This window comes from Chiloscyllium plagiosum, chromosome 17 (genome assembly GCF_004010195.1).
Source record: "Chiloscyllium plagiosum isolate BGI_BamShark_2017 chromosome 17, ASM401019v2, whole genome shotgun sequence".
NCBI lineage: Eukaryota > Metazoa > Chordata > Chondrichthyes > Orectolobiformes > Hemiscylliidae > Chiloscyllium > Chiloscyllium plagiosum.
In genome coordinates, this window is record NC_057726.1 from 39980981 (window position 1) to 39999478 (window position 18498).

Sequence of the window (18498 nt, forward strand, 5' to 3'; positions counted from 1 at the left end):
CAAATGCTGATTTATTTTCCAATTGTTCTGATGTTTCTATTTCACTCCCTATTTCTTTTAATAATGTAAGTACATTTGTCTTCTGGCTATCACCCCTGTCATAATCCCTCCTTAACATTTTAACAGGACATACTCTCTGATACTTTTTCCTGACTATTACTCTCTCCATTATTTGTGACATTGAGTTTATTGTTGATTTGATAACTTCCAGTGAACCTTGCTTTTAATAGTTCCCCAGAGAAAGGTAACAACACAACATCTTGACTCATTACAAAATTTCAAACTCTAATCTACAATATTATTCTATTCTAGTTTTCATTGTTTGTTGAGCACTCTTTGAATTCTTCTTGGCCAACTTGCATGCTTTCATTAATTTCTCTTTGAAACTTGAAACATGGATTAAAAGCTTAGTCTCTGAGCTTTGGTTTGAACATTTCTGTTTAATCATTTCAAGTGGTCCTCCCACCATATGTTCATATATCAGTTCAAAAGAACTGAATCCTGTGAGCTCATTAGAAGCATCCCTATGGTGAACAGTAAAAAGGAATTCCTTTACTCTAACCATTACGACATTTTTGACAATAAGGTCTTACAATGACCTTCAAAATTTGATGTCATCTTTTCAATGAATCTTGAGATTGTGAGTGATATGCAGAAGAAGTACATTTTTTTCCATCCAAAGCTCGTCTCCACTTCTTGGAATGTTCGTGATATAAAATTTGAGCCTTTATCTGATTGTATTTATTTGGGTAATTCATATCTTCTAAAAGAACGGGACTAACTTTTACAATTCCATTCTTGCAATGCTTTTCCAAAAGTGACCACTTCTGGAAATCTTGTGTAAGTATCCAGAATCATTAAAAGACGCTGATTCCAATTCATGGTTTCAGGTAACGATTCTACAGAAGATTTTAAGGTTCCATGAAATGATTCATCTGTAGCTGGTATCAGAACTAAATGCACAAATTGAATGGATTGAATGGATTTTGCCAACTATCTGATAATGACCACATCTTTGTATAATCCTAGCCAATCAATTTTTTTTTAAGCCTGTGATTTCTAAATGCCTAATTAGCCTGCCATTGGAATTTTGTGAAGTTTTCATAAAATTTCATTATGATACTCAGATGAATATACCATGTGATGGGTGAATGCAGATTTCTCATTGGCTGATATTTTCAGTGCTCTTAACATCCTTGAGGCATTGCCAGGTGTTCCTACAGATCATGGACGCTGTACAGACCAGTGTGGTCTGGTAACTTCAGACCAGACTGGTAGAGTCTGGTACTAAATTATCCTCTGACAGTTTTGAGGGAAGAGAATGGCCCATATTCACCCAGCCCTCCTCCTGTCAGCAAATTGCAGTGCCAACATACAACTATCAACTACCTCTCAGGCAATACATCCTAAACTGGAAGTTAAAAGTGAATTCTGACTTTCAATATTTGAACTGGTGCACCGCTGGGCTTTAAGTATGGCACCAATGATGTGAAACCTGGATGCAGTAATGTGCACATCTGCCACTGCAAGTGCAGGAAAACACAAAAGTGGCCTCGAGGAGGCATTGTACTATTTGAAGAGGTGACCAGTGTATAATTTTGCAAGAAAATTCGCTGGAGTTCCAGGAGAGAAAGCCTCCATAACACTCATCTGAAATGGACACAGCCAAATTATGAGAAAATTCAACCCGTGATATTCCCTTGGCTCTTCCTGACTACCATGAATTTTTCTATGCGCCCTGTGTTCATGCAACGATTGTAGAAATAATGATGGATAAAGAATTTTGAGCTGTATAATCAAATGGGAAATGTTTAAATCTGAGACATTTACTTTGACAGCGCAAATAGTAATTTCCATTTCAAAGTAAAGTGTCTATCAAACCACAGAGAGGAAATAGGTCAGACTTTTTTTTAATCCCTTCAGAAGCACACTTTCCTACTGCCAGTGCAACTAAATTACAGCACAGAAACATGACATCAGAAGACATTTTACATTGGAAAAGTACTGTATTACTGTAACATGTGCCAACAATTACATAATGGAGATGTCAACTTACCCGTACAGGACAGTTCTGTCTGCTGAACTGCTGCATTAGATGCATACCTACATTACAATGCAGCATCTAGGTGTGACATTTGAAAATGTCAAAATGGTTTACCACTTAGATTTTCAGAATGGCCACTGCATTATTTTCTTCATAAACTCTCAAACTTGTTATGCTTTTCATGGGTTTCCAAAACTGTACTGCTTGATGATAATATGTGGGAACAAAACCAAATTTCATTTAGAATTGGAAAGCCAACCTCAGCAGGTTGCACATTGGGCATTCCTGAGCCGCAATGAGGTCAGAGGGTCAGGAACATGAAAGAAAACGACATTTCTTCCCCTCAAAATATATAAGTAAAACCATTCATTCTCCAATTCTGTCTCTGAACCCAAATGAAAGTTCAGTCTCTAGTCTCCAAACATAAGGAGCATGTTCAAGCCCTTTAAATGGCGCAGAGAAGGCAAGTTATGAGGAAATATTAGAAAGATGTTTCAGAGGTTTTCAAGTTCAGGAAATACTTCTGCATTCTAGTAATTTTAATACGATGGTAGTTGTGAAGACAAAAACATTGGAGCTAGCTGTTTTGATGGAACAAATTTAGGTTTCTATAGAAGAATATGATATGGATGTTCTGTTACTTCCCTTCTCTATTTAACTTTGTGAACTAAGTAATTATAAAAAGTGGACTCTTATGAGTTAATAAGCTTTATATGCAAATTTTGTTCTGGATAATTATAGAGAAAGGAAAGTTAGTATAATAAGTATGTAAGTTAGCACGCTGAGCTGTAAGATTTGTTTTCATTCTTACAAGATACTATACAGGAACTGTAAAAAACACTACATCAGACAAACAAGTAGGACACTTGCCACCAGGATACATGAACACCAACTAGCCACCAAAGGACACGACCCACTATCACTACTCTCCATTCATACAGACAAAGAAGGATAACAATTTGACTGGGTCAACACGCACATCCTAGGAAAGGCGAAACAAAAACATGCACAGGAATTCTTAGAGGCATGGCATTCTAACCAGAACTCCATCAATAAACACATTGATTTTGATCCTATCTACCTTCCCTTGAAAGAAAGAACTGGAAATGACATCACCCACCATCAGAAACCAAGACCTGTAAATAGAGAGGCGGGACATATCACCAGCGCATCACCAGAGACTCTCACTGATGATGTTGTCTAGTATGGTGATGAAACATCTGAAAACAAATCTTCTAGCTCAATGAGCTAATTTACATACTTATAATCAACCTGAGCTACAAATCGTATCAAAAATTGCTAGTTAGTATAATCTGTTTGATCATATCTTTCAGAAACATCTCATAGTACTTATACTGAATTATTTTTAAAATGTTGTTAGAAGGTAAATATGGCAGCATTCATGCACAGTAAGATACTATAAAAAAGTTAAGAAGAGTCTGTTTTTATGATCCTAATTGAGTGAGAAGTGGTGAACAGGACATAAGCAGTAAGCCTTCAGTTTCCCTAAACAGTTGTAATATTTTGATATCCAGCTAAAACAGTTGACAGGCTCTCAGTCTAGCAACTCCTCGAAAGGAAAGTATTACCACAAATGCCATATATAGTTAGTAAAGCACTACATCATTAATATACTATTAGCACAGCTCAGTCAGTGGCTGAGTAATACTTCTGTGCAGCATCAAGAATATCCTGCATTGTCAGAGATGGCCCATTATGTGAAACCAAGATCTGATGCGCCTGTTCAGGTGGATATAAAATATAAAATGCTGCTACTTAAAGGGCACAGAGTTCTTTAGGATAGCTGAATTCCCACTGCCAGGGCAAATCATCTTCACCCAGTGCACTCGAACAAAAGGATGAAGAAGGACGTGTTTCAAAGGTCCTTGAAGGTTTCCCTCAAGAAATGCAACATAGATGTCAATGTGTGGGACACCTGTTCAGAAGAAACCAATTTGGAGGAAGTTCCTGTATAAAGGGACACAATTCTTAGAGAACAATTATTGGCAGGTGGAAGTACAGAAAAGGAATCAGAGGAAGGAATGCCAGAACTCAAGACCAAGAACCAATTCAACCCCCTGCCTGCTAAATGTGTGGTCAGAGATGTGCTCTAGAATTGGGCTTATCAGTCACATACGGACCCACAGAACCTTTGACGATTAACACAGAATTTCTTAAAATGAATAATCATACTCATTAGAGGATGACTACTGATGTCGGCAGAGTTCTTTACTGAGTTGATTGAGAGCTTACTATATGAAAATTGGCTGTCAAACTTGCCTAAAATGTAACAATGATTACATTTCTAAAGTAATCCATTGGTTATATTATTTCAATTAATTTAAAAGCTGTGGTCTTTGCCAACTAAGCTAATAGCTAATGCCCATAATTAACTGTAATGTGAGATATCCAAAGTATGAAGAGGTGTTAAATAAATGCAATATAAGTTTTGGTCATGACTTCAATATTAAACACCTCATTTGAACTGAAACAATCATTCATCTAACTCAAAATTTACAGTGCTCACAAGTTAGCTCAGCTAATGTCTACTAAAATTTGGGACAATAGGTGTGTTAGGCATTTCATTATAATGTCATACCTGAACAGGTATAAATAAAACATAAGCAACAATCCCCAACAATGATGTTGGGCCAAGGATAATGTAGCAATATATTGTGCAACTGATTAGCAATACCGGAGTACCAAATATAAAAGGACAAAACAAAGCAGCTTCAAATAGTCGATGACCATCATTTGACAATAGGTTCAATACCTGTATAAAGAAAATAAAATGAAGCAAGTTAACTCAAAGCCATGTTTTTCAATCTTTGAACTTGATTTGAAATCAATCTATATTTAACACAAAAATCTTGATTCCTTTCTTTTGCTTTCATGTTTTGATCACTACTTTTTTCAGTGGCAGATGTTGCCAAATAATTCTACACTTCTGCAAGACAGAAGTTGAATCTGAACTGTCAGATCCATTTGTGAAAAAAAAAATTCACATCATTGTTAGGAGAGATTTTCATTATTTCAGTTCCAAAAAAGCTGATATCACTTTCATCATTAAAGTGTTGTGGAGAGGTGGTGATTTTTTAAATACCCTTGTCATGTAAATTAGTAGGTTCCTGATATACGTTATACATTTAGAAACAAACCTTCAAAACAAACCCTTTAAAATATGTATGATATGTTACATATTTGGCACAGATGTTGACTGCTGTTTAATCTCTTAATTGATCTAGTTACTCTTTTAAATTTTAAAGTATTCAGAAGGATGTAATATTTCTCTCCAAATGCAGACCTAGTTCACTTCAATTCAGATGCTGGATCTATCCTATATTCTCTTTTTTCAGAGAGGTTCACTTTACACCCCTTGTATTTATTTGATTACTATTGGTTAACAAACTCAGTCTATGCTATTACACTCATTTTCTGAATGGTGGATTGTAGGAAAACAATATATGGGCAATTTTCTACTTTGTTGCGTAGAGGTCAGTTTGGTAGAAGTTTCAGTTTCAGTTTTGTCCAGTTTCATAATCATTATATTACCATAATTCCTTATTTTTATTTGTTATAACATTAACAAATGTTAAAATCAGAATGTTAAAGCAAGTCTATAATGACTTACAAAACCTTTTCAAGAGTCCCCTCATTTAAACTGATGAAGATTTGTAAATTTTGTGAATAATTCTTATATATAATAATTTCAGTTTATTTTATTTATATTAGGAGCAAAGTAATTGAATAATTTCTTCCTCAGTCAACTGGAAATACAAAATATCCCATGCAGCCTAAACAAATTTTGTGTTCCAGTTTTAGTTTCCTATTTTTATAAATATTAAATATCAAATTAAAATTTATATTAACTCATTTACATATATACTCCCAGACAAATAGTATATAATGAATATAACAAATAAAAATAAGGAATTATGGTAATATAATGATTATGAAACTGGACAAAACTGAAACTGAAACTTCTACCAAACTGACCTCTACGCAACAAAGTAGAAAATTGCCCATATATTGTTTGTTCACAAAGAGCAGGACAAGTCCAATCTGGTAAATTACTAATCTATCAGCCCAATATCAGTAAAGTCACAGAACATGTAATTGACATTTGTGTAGAGAAATAGTTACCACTAACTAAATGGGTGGTCCTCTTTGTTATCACGTATTTCTTTGCCCACATATTTCAGTCTAATCAGTATTTTAACCAATAATTAAACTTTGATCATCATAATTCAAAACAGATTATTTGTTCATGAACATATCATTGTTATTTGATTAGATTACATTACAGTGTGGAAACAGGCCTTTCGGCCCAACAAGTCCACACCGACCCGCTGAAGCGCAACCCACCCATTCCCCTACATTTACCCCTTTACCTAACATTACGGGCAATTTAGCATGGCCAATTCACCTGACCTGCACATCTTTGTGACTGAGGGAGGAAACTGGAGCACCCGGAGGAAACCCACACAGACACGGGGAGAATGTGCAAACTCCACACAGTCAGTCGCCTGAGGCGGGAATTGAACCCGGGTCTCCGGCACTGTGAGGCAGCAGTGCTAACCACTGCCCATGGGAGTTTGCTGTGCACAAATTGTCATACATCGTCTACATTTCAACAATAGCTACACTTTAAACAGAGTTTCATTGGTTATAAAACACTTTAGAATGTCCTGAGGTCACGAAAATCATGAAAAGTACTTACAAGTCTCATTTGATTAACAAACTGATATCCATATATTGAACTAGTCGGCAGAAGACGTTCAGAGATTTACAAGGGATTTGATATGAATCTGTAGTTTAGCACATAAGCCAGTTGACACCATTCCCTTCTCGACCCATTCCCTGTCCAGACATTAATTTCCCATTGCGGAAAAACCCAGCTTTTTTTTTAATCTCAATCTGTTCAGACATGTTATGACACACCAGTAGGTGGGACTTGAATCCAGGTTTTCTGGCCACAGGTAGGGACACTACTACTGCATCACAACAATCCTGAGAGCACAGCTTTTTAAAAATATTTAGTAACCCAACACCAAATTCAACTGATCCTAACACTTTATTTTGTAGATTAATTTGCATTCCTACCAGCAATATAATTTTTATACATCACTTTCTTAAAATAGTGGAACACAAAAAGATAATGGGAGCTTGCAGCAAATGGAGACATGTGAAAATTAATAATAGTGAGTAATTGGTTGGGGAAAGTGCAAAGCTTTGAACACATTTAAATTAGTTTTTTGAGTTAGTATTACTCAGCGATGGAAAATGTTGTTTGAGTTACTGTAGATTGCCTTGAGATCTGAAACACTATCTGCTAAGTACAAGGATATGGGTGGCATTGCTCACCAAATCCTGCATTGGGACTAAAATGGAGCGAGTATCAAAGGATGTCATAATAAGTAGAAGAATGAAAGGTTTTTCAAAGTGGCAGCATGCAAGTGAGTTGCTGATATTTGACATACTGATGACAGGTCCTGGGATATATCTCACCAGAGGGCCAGCACCATGTTTTACTCGCGGAATTACTTAGTAAATGATAGTAAAACATCTGGTAGCAATGAGGGTTGGATATTGGTTTTGAAGTATAATATTGGAGACGTCTAGATGTTGGGGAACATTGAGAAATCGTACTGAAATCTCTTATTACAGGAAGGGGAGGATATTGATTTGTGACAACACTGGGCTGTCAGATGATGGGATAAGAACATAGAGAAAAGTGTACAAAGTTAAAAATCACACAACACCAGGTTATAGTCCAACAGGTTTATTTGGAAGCACTAGCTTTAGGAGCGCTGCTCCTTCATCAGGTAGTTGTGGTTAGTGCTTCCAAAGAAACCTGTTGGACTATAACCTGGTGTTGTGTGATTTTTAACTTTGTCCACCCCAGTCCAACACTGGCTCCTCCACATCAAGAAAAGTGTATGTTCTGGCAGTACTGCAGGTGGAGCAGATCAGGTCTGTCAGTACTTGGGAATGCATGAGAGGGTACCTTAAGATGAAGAAAAATCAGGAAGTAGGTTTAGGAAGCGCAAGCAGGGTCTTGCAGTCTAAATGTATTGGGAAGAGGTCTAGGCACCTAAGTGTATTTGTCTGACCTCTCACATTTCTGGAAGTTCAGAGAGGAGTCTAGGAAACCCCAAACGATTAAATTAGGGATGTGGGCCAAGCAGAGTTTCCTCCAATCTTTCTCCTGCCAATTATTAAGACAGCAAAGTTTTACATTTAAGTAACACACTTAATGACCTCAGGGTGTCTTGAAGTGCTTCAGGAAATGTAATTGCTACTGAAATACTGTTGTAAAATATGAAATGGTCATCTAAATCCTCCCAGATTCAAAGTTGTATTATATTTTATGACTTTAATCGCAGCCACAAGCCTAGCAGAATAAATTTGAGCCAAGGCAGATCAAGGTCAGTTAAGAATGTGTTGTGTCGAATCAGGAGCGGTTGGAATAAACTTGGATGGGTGCAGCAATAGATATGTAAACCATTTAGACAATTGGTCTGACCAATATTTCAACTGACTATTATCTGTGAAACTATTTTAAAAAGCTGGATCTACCACAGGGAGAAAAGCAGAAAAAAAAGTCAGGCACTGCCACTAGATTACTGTCACATAATCTTCTCAACCATATGGAAATCAATGAAGGACAACTGAGTAATCTTATATTATAGATTAGGGCTTACCTCACCAATGGAAATGTTGTTTAAACTTTTAAGATGGATCAGCTTAACAAATGCCAAAGTAGAAATAGCACCTTTTAGTCGAATGGCAGTCTGATAATTGATAGCCCATGAGGCTGAGAAGAAAGCTGTTTTACAGAGCTCTGTAGTAAATAAGGCAAAGCACAGACCAACTCCATAAACAAGACTGTCTGACTTTTTTTCAATATGCTGGAGTATAGCATGAACCAGCACTGCCTGTAAAGTAAGGAAGGGCAGCAGCAGTTAAACAGTAATAATACTGTGACATTTTTGTGTTCGACAAAATATCAATGGGATATATCCACTTTATATATCGACAACAACAATAATAACCAAAGCCTGCATCCATGTGGTGCCTTTAATGAGAAAACATATCCAAAGTCAAGTGATAATGAATGTACAGAAAATGGACACTAGACCAAGACAACAGGGAGTAAGATGTGAGCAAAGCTTTATTTTTAAATGGTTTCCATGGTTTAAAAATGTGAGCGGAGCAATAAGGTATGGGGTGGGACGTTCAGAACAAAAACATGAATAACTGAAATGTTATCAATTCTGGTAAGAAGAGGGAGCACTAAATGATTATTTGGAAAAGCATAATTTGATTAGAGATAGTCAGCATGGCCTTGTGAGGGGCAGGTCAAAATGAACATCCTTATTAAATTATTTGAGGATATGACAAAACACATTGATGAAGGTAGAGAAGTGGATGTGATGTATATGGATTTTAGCAAGGCATTTGATAAAGTTCCCTATGGTAGGTAGGCTCATTCATAAAGTAAGGAGGCATGGGATATAGGGAAATTTGGCTGTTTGGATACAGAATTAACTGGCCCATAGAAGACAGAGGGTGATAGTGACGGAAAGTATTCGGCCTCGAGTTCGGTGACCAGTGGTATTCCGCAGAGGTCTGCTGTTAGGCCTCTGTTCTTTGTGATTTTATAAATGACGTGGATGAGGAAATGTAAGAGTGGGTTAGTAAGTTTGCCAATGACATGAAGGTTGCTGGAGTTGTGGATAGTGTGGAAGGCTGTTATGGGTTGCAACAGGGCATTGATAGGATGCAGAGCTGGGCTGAAAAGTGACAGATGGAGTTCAACCTGGAAAACTTTGAAGTGATTCATTTTGGAAGTCAAATTTAAATGCAGATTACAGGGTTAAAGACAAGATTCTTGGCAGTGTGGAAAAACAGAGGGATCTTAGGGTTCATGACCAAAGATCCCTCCAAGTTGCCACCCAAGTTGATAGAGTTGTTCAGAAGGTGTATGGTGTGCTGGCTCTAATTAGCAAAGGGACTGAGTTTAAGAGCCGTGAGGTTATGCTGCAATTCTATAAAACCCTGGTTAGACCACACTTGGAATATTGTGTTCAGTTCTGGTCACCTCATTATAGGAAGGATGTGGAAGCTTTCGAGAGGGTCAGAGGAGATTTACCAAGATGTTTCCTGCACTGAAGGGCATGTCTTATGAAGAAAGGTTAAGGGAGCTAGGGCTTTTCTCATTGGAGGGAAGAAGAATGAGAGGTAACTTGGTATAGATGTAAAAGATGATGCGAGGTATAGATAAAGTGGATAGCCAGAGACTTTATCCAGGGCGGAAATGGTTATTACAAGGGAGCATAATTTTAAGGTGGTTGGAGAAAGGTTTAGGGGAGATGTCAGAAGTAGATTCTTTACACAGAGAGTGGTGGGTGCGTGGAAAGCACTACCAGTGGTAGTAGTAGAATCAGATAAATTATGGACATTTAGGCAACACTTGGATAGGCACATGGATGACAGTGAAATGAAGGATATGTAGGTTGGCACAATATCGAGGGCCAAAGGTCCTGTACTATGTTTTACTGTTCTATGTTCTATATTCTATGTTCTAAATATTGGAATGGAGGAATATGGAGCAGATAGGCTGGGTTGAAGTCATGAATTCATGGAGTCATAGGGATGTACAGCAAGGAAACAAACCCTTTGGTCCAACCCGTCCATTCCAACCAGATATCCCAACCCAATCTAGTCCCACCTCCCAGCACCCAGCCCATAGCCATCCAAACCCTTCCTATTCACATACCCATCCAGATGCCTTTTAAATTTTGCAATTGTACCAGCATCCACCACTTCCTCAGGCAGCTCATTCCATACATATACCATCCACTGCATGTTGCACCTTAGGTCTCTTTTATATCTTTCCCCTCTCACTCTAAACCTATGCCCTCTATTTCTGGACTCCCCCACCCCATGGATAAGACCTTGTCTATTTGCCCTATCCGTACCCCTCATGATTTTATAAACCTCTATGAGGTCACTCCCTCAGCATCTGACACGTTAAGGAAAATAGCTTTAGTCTATTCAACCTCTCCCTATAACTCAAATCCTCCAACATGGCAACATTCTTGTAAATCTTTTCTAAACCTTTTCAAGTTTCACAACATCCTTCTGATAGGAAGGAGACCAGAATTGCATGCAATATTCCAAAAGTGACCTAACCAATATCCTGTATAGCCATAATATGAAGTCCCAACTCCTGTACTCAATACTCTGACCACTAAAGGAAAGCATACCAAACATCATGACTTGGAGATGCCAGTGTTGGACTGAGGTGTACAAAGTTAAAAATCACACAACACCAGGTTATAGTACAATAGGTTTATTTGGAAGCACTAGCTTTCAGAGCACGCTCCTTCATCAGGTGGTTGTGGATAATAAGATTGTAAGACATAGAATTTAGCAAGAGTTTACAGTGTGATGTAATTGAAATTATGTATTGAAAAAGGCCTGGATTGTTTGTTAAGTCTCTCATCTTCTAGAATGACCATGTTGGTTTCAGTTCTTTCATTTGTAAATTGCAAAACTTTTTTTTAAAATTACATTCTCAATTAGTGTCATGTCGGCCCAGATAATGTATTGAAGGTGTTAGCTTTCCTGTTGAGGCAATGGTCAGACTGATTCTAATCTAAAAAATGGATTTACAGAATCTTACAGGGATTCATGCAGTTTTAGAGCAAAGTAAAGTTTAATTCTGCAAGTACAAATTCACCCCACAAACTTATATGTATATGTGTGCATGCAGGTGTGTCTGGGTGGGAGGTGTGGGGGGGTAGTTTATGAGTGTCTGTGAGAGTGTGTGTATGTCAGTGAGAGTGAGTGTAAAGGGGTATAAGTCTGCAAGAGGGTGGTGTATAGTAGTGTGTGTGTGTGTGTGTGTGTGTGTGTGTGTGTGTGTGTGTGTGTGTGTGTGTGTACTGTGACCCTATTGCACTATACACACAAACAGACAGATGGACACACACTCACGCAGACCCTCTCTGATATGCTTACATATACACTACCACACACACCCTCTTGCAGACCCCTTTACACTCACAGTCACACACATACACACATCCTCTCACAGACACTCATAACACCCCCCCATACATACACACACCCACACACACCTGCATGCACACATACACTTCGAAGTTTGTTGGGTGAATTTGTACTTGCAGAATTACATTTTACTTCCCCTAAAACTGCATGAATCTATGTAAGATTCTGTAAATCCGTTTTTTAGATTAGAATCAGTCAGACCATTGTCTCACATAGGGAAGCTAACACCTTCAATACATTATCTGGGCCGACATGACACCAATTGTTAAAGTTCACTGGAGAATATAACTTCTCAAGAAGTTTTGCAAATTATATATGAAAGAACTGAAACCAACATGGTCATTCTAAAAGATGAGAGACTTAATAAACAATTCAGGTATTTTTCAATATATAATTTCAGTTACATCACACTGTAAACTTTTGCTATAAATTCTGTGTTTTCCAGTCTTATTCTCCAAAACCATCTGATGAAGAAGCAGTACTCTGAAATCTAGTGCTTCCAAATAAACCTGTTGGACTATAACCTGGTTTTGTGTGATTTTTAACTTCATACCAAATGCTTTCTTCGCTATTCATCTGCCTGCGACTCTACTTTCAAGGAGCTATTAATCTGCATTCCAAGGTCTCTTTGTTCAGCAACATTCCCTAGGATCTTACCATTAAGTGTATAACTCCTGCTAAGAGTTGCTTTCCCAAAATGCAGCACCTCACATTTATCTAACTTTAACTCCGTCTACCATTCCTCCGACCATTGGCCCATCTGGTCAAGATCCTGTTGTAATCTGAGATAACCTTTTTTGCTGTCCATGACATCTCCAATTTTGGTGTCATTTGCAAACGTACTAACTATACCTCTTATGCTCACATCCAAATCATTTATATAAATGATGAAAAGTAGTGGACCCAGCACTGATCCTTATGGCACTCCACTGGTCACTGGCCTCCAGTCTGAAGTTACTTGAAGATGCTAAGGATTTTGGGAGTAAAATTTGTGGCATAGGGTATATCAGTGAAGGCGGCCTTGATGTATGAACAGGACTTATTGTGGGGCAGGTTACTTTGATAGAATGTGGAGGATAGGGTTCCGCAAAGACAACAAAACATATTAGGGTATGTAGCATACTGAGCAAGAAACAAGGTAATGGAGACTTGTCTTCCTGAAAGGGTGCAGTCGGGACTGCTTGCCCTTAGTGTCATAGAGTCATAGAGATGTACAGCATGGAAACAGACCCTTTGGTCCAACCCATCCATGCCGACCAGATATCCCAACCCAATCTAGTCCCACCTGCAGCACCCAGACCATATCCCTCAAACCCTTCCTATTCATATACCCATCCAAATGCCTTTTAAATGTTGCAATTGTACCATCCTGTGGCAGCTCATTCCATCCACATACCACCCTCTGTATGAAAAAGTTGCCCCTAAGGTCTCTTTTCGATCTTTCCCCTCTCACCCTAAACCAATTCCCTCTAGTTCTGGACTCCCCAACCCCAGGGAAAAGACTTTGCCTATTTATCCTATTCATGCCCCTCATGATTTTGTAAACCTCTATAAGGTCACCCCTCAACCTCCAATGCTCCAGGGAAAACAGCCCCAGCCTGTTCAGCTTCTCCCTACAACTCAAGTCCTCCAACCTTGGCAACATCCTTGTAAATCTTTTCTGAACCCTTTCAAGTTTCACAACTTTTCGATAGGAAGGAGACCAGAATTGCACACAATATTCCAACAGTGGCCTAACCAATGTCCTGTACAGCCGCAACATGACCAGCCAACTCCTGTATTCAATATTCTGACCAGTAAAGGAAAGCATACCAAACGCCTTCTTCACTATCCTATCTACCTGCGACTCCACTTTCAAGGAGTTATGAACCTGCACTCCAAGGTCTCTTTGTTCAGCAACACTCCCTAGGACCTTAATTCAAGGTTTATTGACATCTTTATCCTGGTGAATCCTAAGGTAGCAGAAATTGGGAAAACAGGATGATCCACCAAGCATCATACCTTCGACATAACTTACATACTCCCCAGGCAGTGAATGTTAGGGATGTAGGGTGGGACCATTATTGTTGGAACACTACAGATGGCCTCACCACCTCATTTTCTAACTGTTTCTGCCATTATTCTACCTAATATGGAGGAAAATCATGATTTGCAAACCAGACAGTATTAGTTCACTCACTGATGTGTACAATAGTTGTTCGGAGCAAATGTACTCTACCTAAACAATAGTTTTAACTCAGGTTTGAAGATTAATATCAGTTCTACTTGTGTGGGGTTTTTTCTTTTTATATTGATTATATTTTTGTGTGAGATTGTGAAATAAATGGCAGTTTTGCCCTTTAGGTATGCAACCTCCTGAAATTGTGCTGACATTCATTTTATGCTTTACCTTACAGTAAAGGTCATATTGCAGGGAAAAGGTTTCAAATGGTTTCATTAAATTGGAGAGACATAAATAAATTACATTTATGATCAAGATCATGTTCTTTCATGCTTTAAGATATGATGGTTTATTAGCCATATTTCAGTGCTTATCTAAAATCTACGCCATTTCAAATTTATTGTAATAAAAGAAAATAAATTAATTATTGTAATAGCATGTAATTAGTTCTTAAACAAGAAAATGTACGTGACTACTTACTGGTCCCAAAAAGCTAGAAATCATACAAATGACTGTGCAAGTTATATTCATAATAAGCCTTGTTCGTTGAAACTGCATTGTCACTTTCTCCAGGGAAGCTTTCTCAATGCCTATTCTTTCTACCTCATTCTTCCAAAGGCGTAAGAATCTGTAAATATTTTTCAGCAAAATGTCAAAAGGTTTTTTTTTAATGCTTGTTTTTATAAGATGTGATCACTCAAAATGTACTTTCAAATTGACAGACCTTCTGGCGTTCACATCTGAGCAATTAAAATGGGACAGGGGAGGCACAGTGTCCTGATTCAGTTTCTTCTTGAACCCTTTGATCATCAATGGTGTCAGCCATGAGAAAAAGATGTATGAAAATAAGCCAGCATCTTCTATTGGAGATGGAGATGGATTCCTGTGAAAATGTTTTTCATTGTATATAATAAAGATTGCTTAATTCTGAAAATCAGACAGGTCTTGTGTCATAGAACAGATTTGTTTTCACTTACTTTGGCTTTGGACGTATAGGAATCATTGTTTTCGAACTTTGATAGTACTTGTGATGCTTATTTTGTACTTCATGTACACCTTCATCATTGAAACCTGGAAATTCCATGTCACCAACTTCTGGAACTGCACGCCAATATCAGAAAGGTGGCTCTTAAAATTAGAGTCACAAATTAAATAGTGAAGTAACTAGAAGAAAAAAACATAGCTTCTATACAAAAATTGAGCATCACAACAGAGTTCTTGCTTTGATTTAAACAAATGTGATACTGGTTTATATTTAATTGTTAGAATATTTGACATTGCATTATCAATGTTAATGTGGAATTGCTTGGACACCAAGCCTCCTAATTCCTGGGTGAGGCATGTAGTTCAGCAATGCTATGACAGCAGGTACACCAGTATTTCTTTCTCTTAGTAAAAGATAATCATTTGGAAATAAATTCAATCCCCAAATGAAAGATTTGCATAAAGAACTAACAGGTTTAACAGTTCAGAGTAAAAGTTATGTAATAATTATGATGATGAAATTATTCTCCAAGTTTCTTAACCAAAATTTTGTAACAATTTTCATCCTCACAGCAATTTTACATGTATATCCTTTTTGTACTCAAAATATGCTTCCTGCTCATCTACCTGCTTATAGTTCTGGATGTCGGTTTGCTTTCAGACGTTTTGTCACCATACTCGGTAACATCATCAGTGAGTCTCCATGTGAAGCACTGGTGGCATAGCCTGCTTTCTATTTTTGTGTTTATGTTTCCTTGGATTGGAGATGTCATTTCTTGTGGTGATGTCATTTACTGTTCTTTTTCTGAGGGGGTGGTAAATGGGATCCAAGTCAATGTGTTTGTTGATAGAGTTCCAGTTGGAATGCCATGCTTCTAGGAATTCTCGTGCGTGTCTGTTTGGTTTGCCCTAGGATAGATGTGTTGTCCCAGTCAAAGTGGTGTCCTTCCTTATCTGTTTGTAAGGATACTAGTGAGAGTAGTCATGTCTTTTTGTGGCTAGTTGATGTTCATGTATCCTGGTGGCTAACTTTCGGGCTGCTTGTCCAATGTTCTGTTTGTTACTATTCTTGCAAGTTATTTTGTAAATGACATTAGTTTTGCTTGCTGTCTGTATAGGGCGTACAAGTTCATTAGCTGCTGTTTTAGTGTGTTGGTGAGTTTGTGGGCTACCATGATGTCAAGAGGTCTAAGTAGTCTGGCAGTCATTTCTGAGATGTCTTTGATGTAAGGAGAGTGGCTAGAGTTTCTGGTCGTGTTTTGTCTGCTTGTTGGGGTTTATTGCTGAGAACTCGGCAGAGTTCATTGAGTACCTGTTCTGTTTGAATACCCTGTATTGGTGATTTTTCTCTGCTCTGCATAGTTCCTCTGTGCTGCAGTGTGTAGTGGCTCATTGAAATAATGTTTTAATGCAGCTTTGTTTGTGGGTGTTGGGATGATTGCTTCTGTAGTTCAGTATTTGGTCAGTATGTGTTGGTTTGAAGTTCTCCACTGGCTGTTTGCTCTACTGTGCCATCCAGCAATGGCAGTTTGTTGTTGTTTTCCTCCTCTTTAGTGAGTTTTATGCCAGTAAGGGTTTTATTGCTGGTCTTTTTTTTCCAGATGTTTCATCATCGTACTAGATAACATCATCAGTGAGCCTCCGGATGAAGCATTGGTGGCATGGCCCACTTTGTATTTATGTGTTTCTTTGGGTCGATTATGTCATTTCCTGTGGTGATGTTACTTCCTGTTCATTTTCTCAGGGGTGGTAAATGAGTAAATGGTAAATGAAAACGAACCTTCCAACTTAGCGAGCAAACCTACATCCAGAACCTCAACCTTCTCAAAACACGCTAACTCCTGCTTGTAGTTTCAGTTTCAGTTCAAGATACATCACACAATCATTCTACTCTCAAAACCTGTTTTATTTTCTCTGAAAGAACTGCCAAATATGTGGTGGTGAAAGTGACCATGGAAACAGGATTCTGCCTGGTTACTAATTTCTGGAAACTGTATCCAGCTTAAGAGGCTTTTGTTAGTCCTGTTTACTTGGGAACACTGTGGTAGTTTAAAATACAGCTTAAATAAATAACAATCCTTTAAACTGCATATCATGGAATTAATCAAAATTATTCATTTGTGTTTGTTGTCCTATCCTAATTATTTTGTACTTCATTATTTCACACTGATAAAGACAGGAACAGGAACTTTAAGGAGCAATTCTTCCATCTCAATCTCATTGATGATGAGTGCTTTAAATACCTGTGCCTCATTAAGAAAGTACCCACTGAAATCTGTTTTTTTATTTGATATTCATTAATAGAGTGAGAGCATTGTTTTCCATTCATAATTGTATTAGAAATGATAGTGATGCACCACCTTACAGTCCCTGGTGGATATAGTTTCCTGTTGAAAGGACTTCTCTCCCTCTTTCTTCCTCTTCAGCTAGGTAAAAACAATGACTGCAGTGCTGGAAACCAGAGTCTAGATTAGAGTGGTGCTGGAAAAGCACAGCAGTTCAGGCAGCATTCGAGGAGCAGTAAAATCAACATTTCAGGCAAAAGCCCTTCCTCTTCAGCTGTTTGACTTTCCCTGTGTTCCCTCTGTTCATTCTCCTCTCATTTTCCAAGCCGAGAGGAATGATTATGACAACATTCAAGTCTGAGAGGTGATAGTCAGAGCAGAATTCTTGCAATGATGATATGCCCATCACTCCCTGTAGCTATCACCAACTTTAACTAAGGGTTATAACCAATAAATACTTAAAGAACTTTGCAAAAGCCAATGAAACCAATCAGGAACTAACCTGAGAGCTGTTCATGATGCCCTTAAACATCAAGGGATCTTTCCTGCTGCTGTACACATGTTCAAATATACAAGTGTTTACAAAGGACATTTTCCTAAAACATTGAAGTTGTAAATGGCATTGTAAGAGTCAAATAAGCATTACACACCAACAATGACACAATCTGCCACCTCTGGAAAATACTACTAAGACTCATATGACGTACATATGGAGACTAATGCAGCCCAAGCCAGAAGTTTACACATGAGCTATAGACACATTTGGGACCCAAAGTAACAACTGTAAGTGCCGGAAATATGCATTAAAGCTAATTTTACAGCTATGGAGCTATATGCATGGCTTAATGCCCATGTGAGCTCTTTGCAACTATGATCCAATCACTTCCATTCTCCTGTTACTTCCCATAGGCCTGAATTTTTTTTTTCACTTCAATTTCTTCCAC

The 18498-nt window shown here is 38.0% G+C and overlaps 1 protein-coding gene across 3 annotated transcripts in view; it reads right to left on the reverse strand.

Moving 5' to 3' along the window:
• abcc12 (ATP-binding cassette, sub-family C (CFTR/MRP), member 12) overlaps positions 1–18498 on the reverse strand; it is a 123816-nt gene that overhangs the window by 92102 nt on the left and 13216 nt on the right. For 2 of the 3 annotated variants that reach the window (XM_043706921.1, XM_043706922.1), the window contains exons 2-6: positions 15263–15413; positions 15010–15168; positions 14766–14913; positions 8749–8982; positions 4644–4817 (exon numbers count right to left, since the gene is read on the reverse strand). In XM_043706921.1, the coding sequence (XP_043562856.1) occupies positions 4644–4817; positions 8749–8982; positions 14766–14913; positions 15010–15168; positions 15263–15369 (822 nt within the window). In that variant the 5' untranslated portion in view covers positions 15370–15413. The remainder of the gene's footprint in view (positions 1–4643; positions 4818–8748; positions 8983–14765; positions 14914–15009; positions 15169–15262; positions 15414–18498) is intronic. The other variant, XM_043706923.1, reaches the window with a different exon arrangement.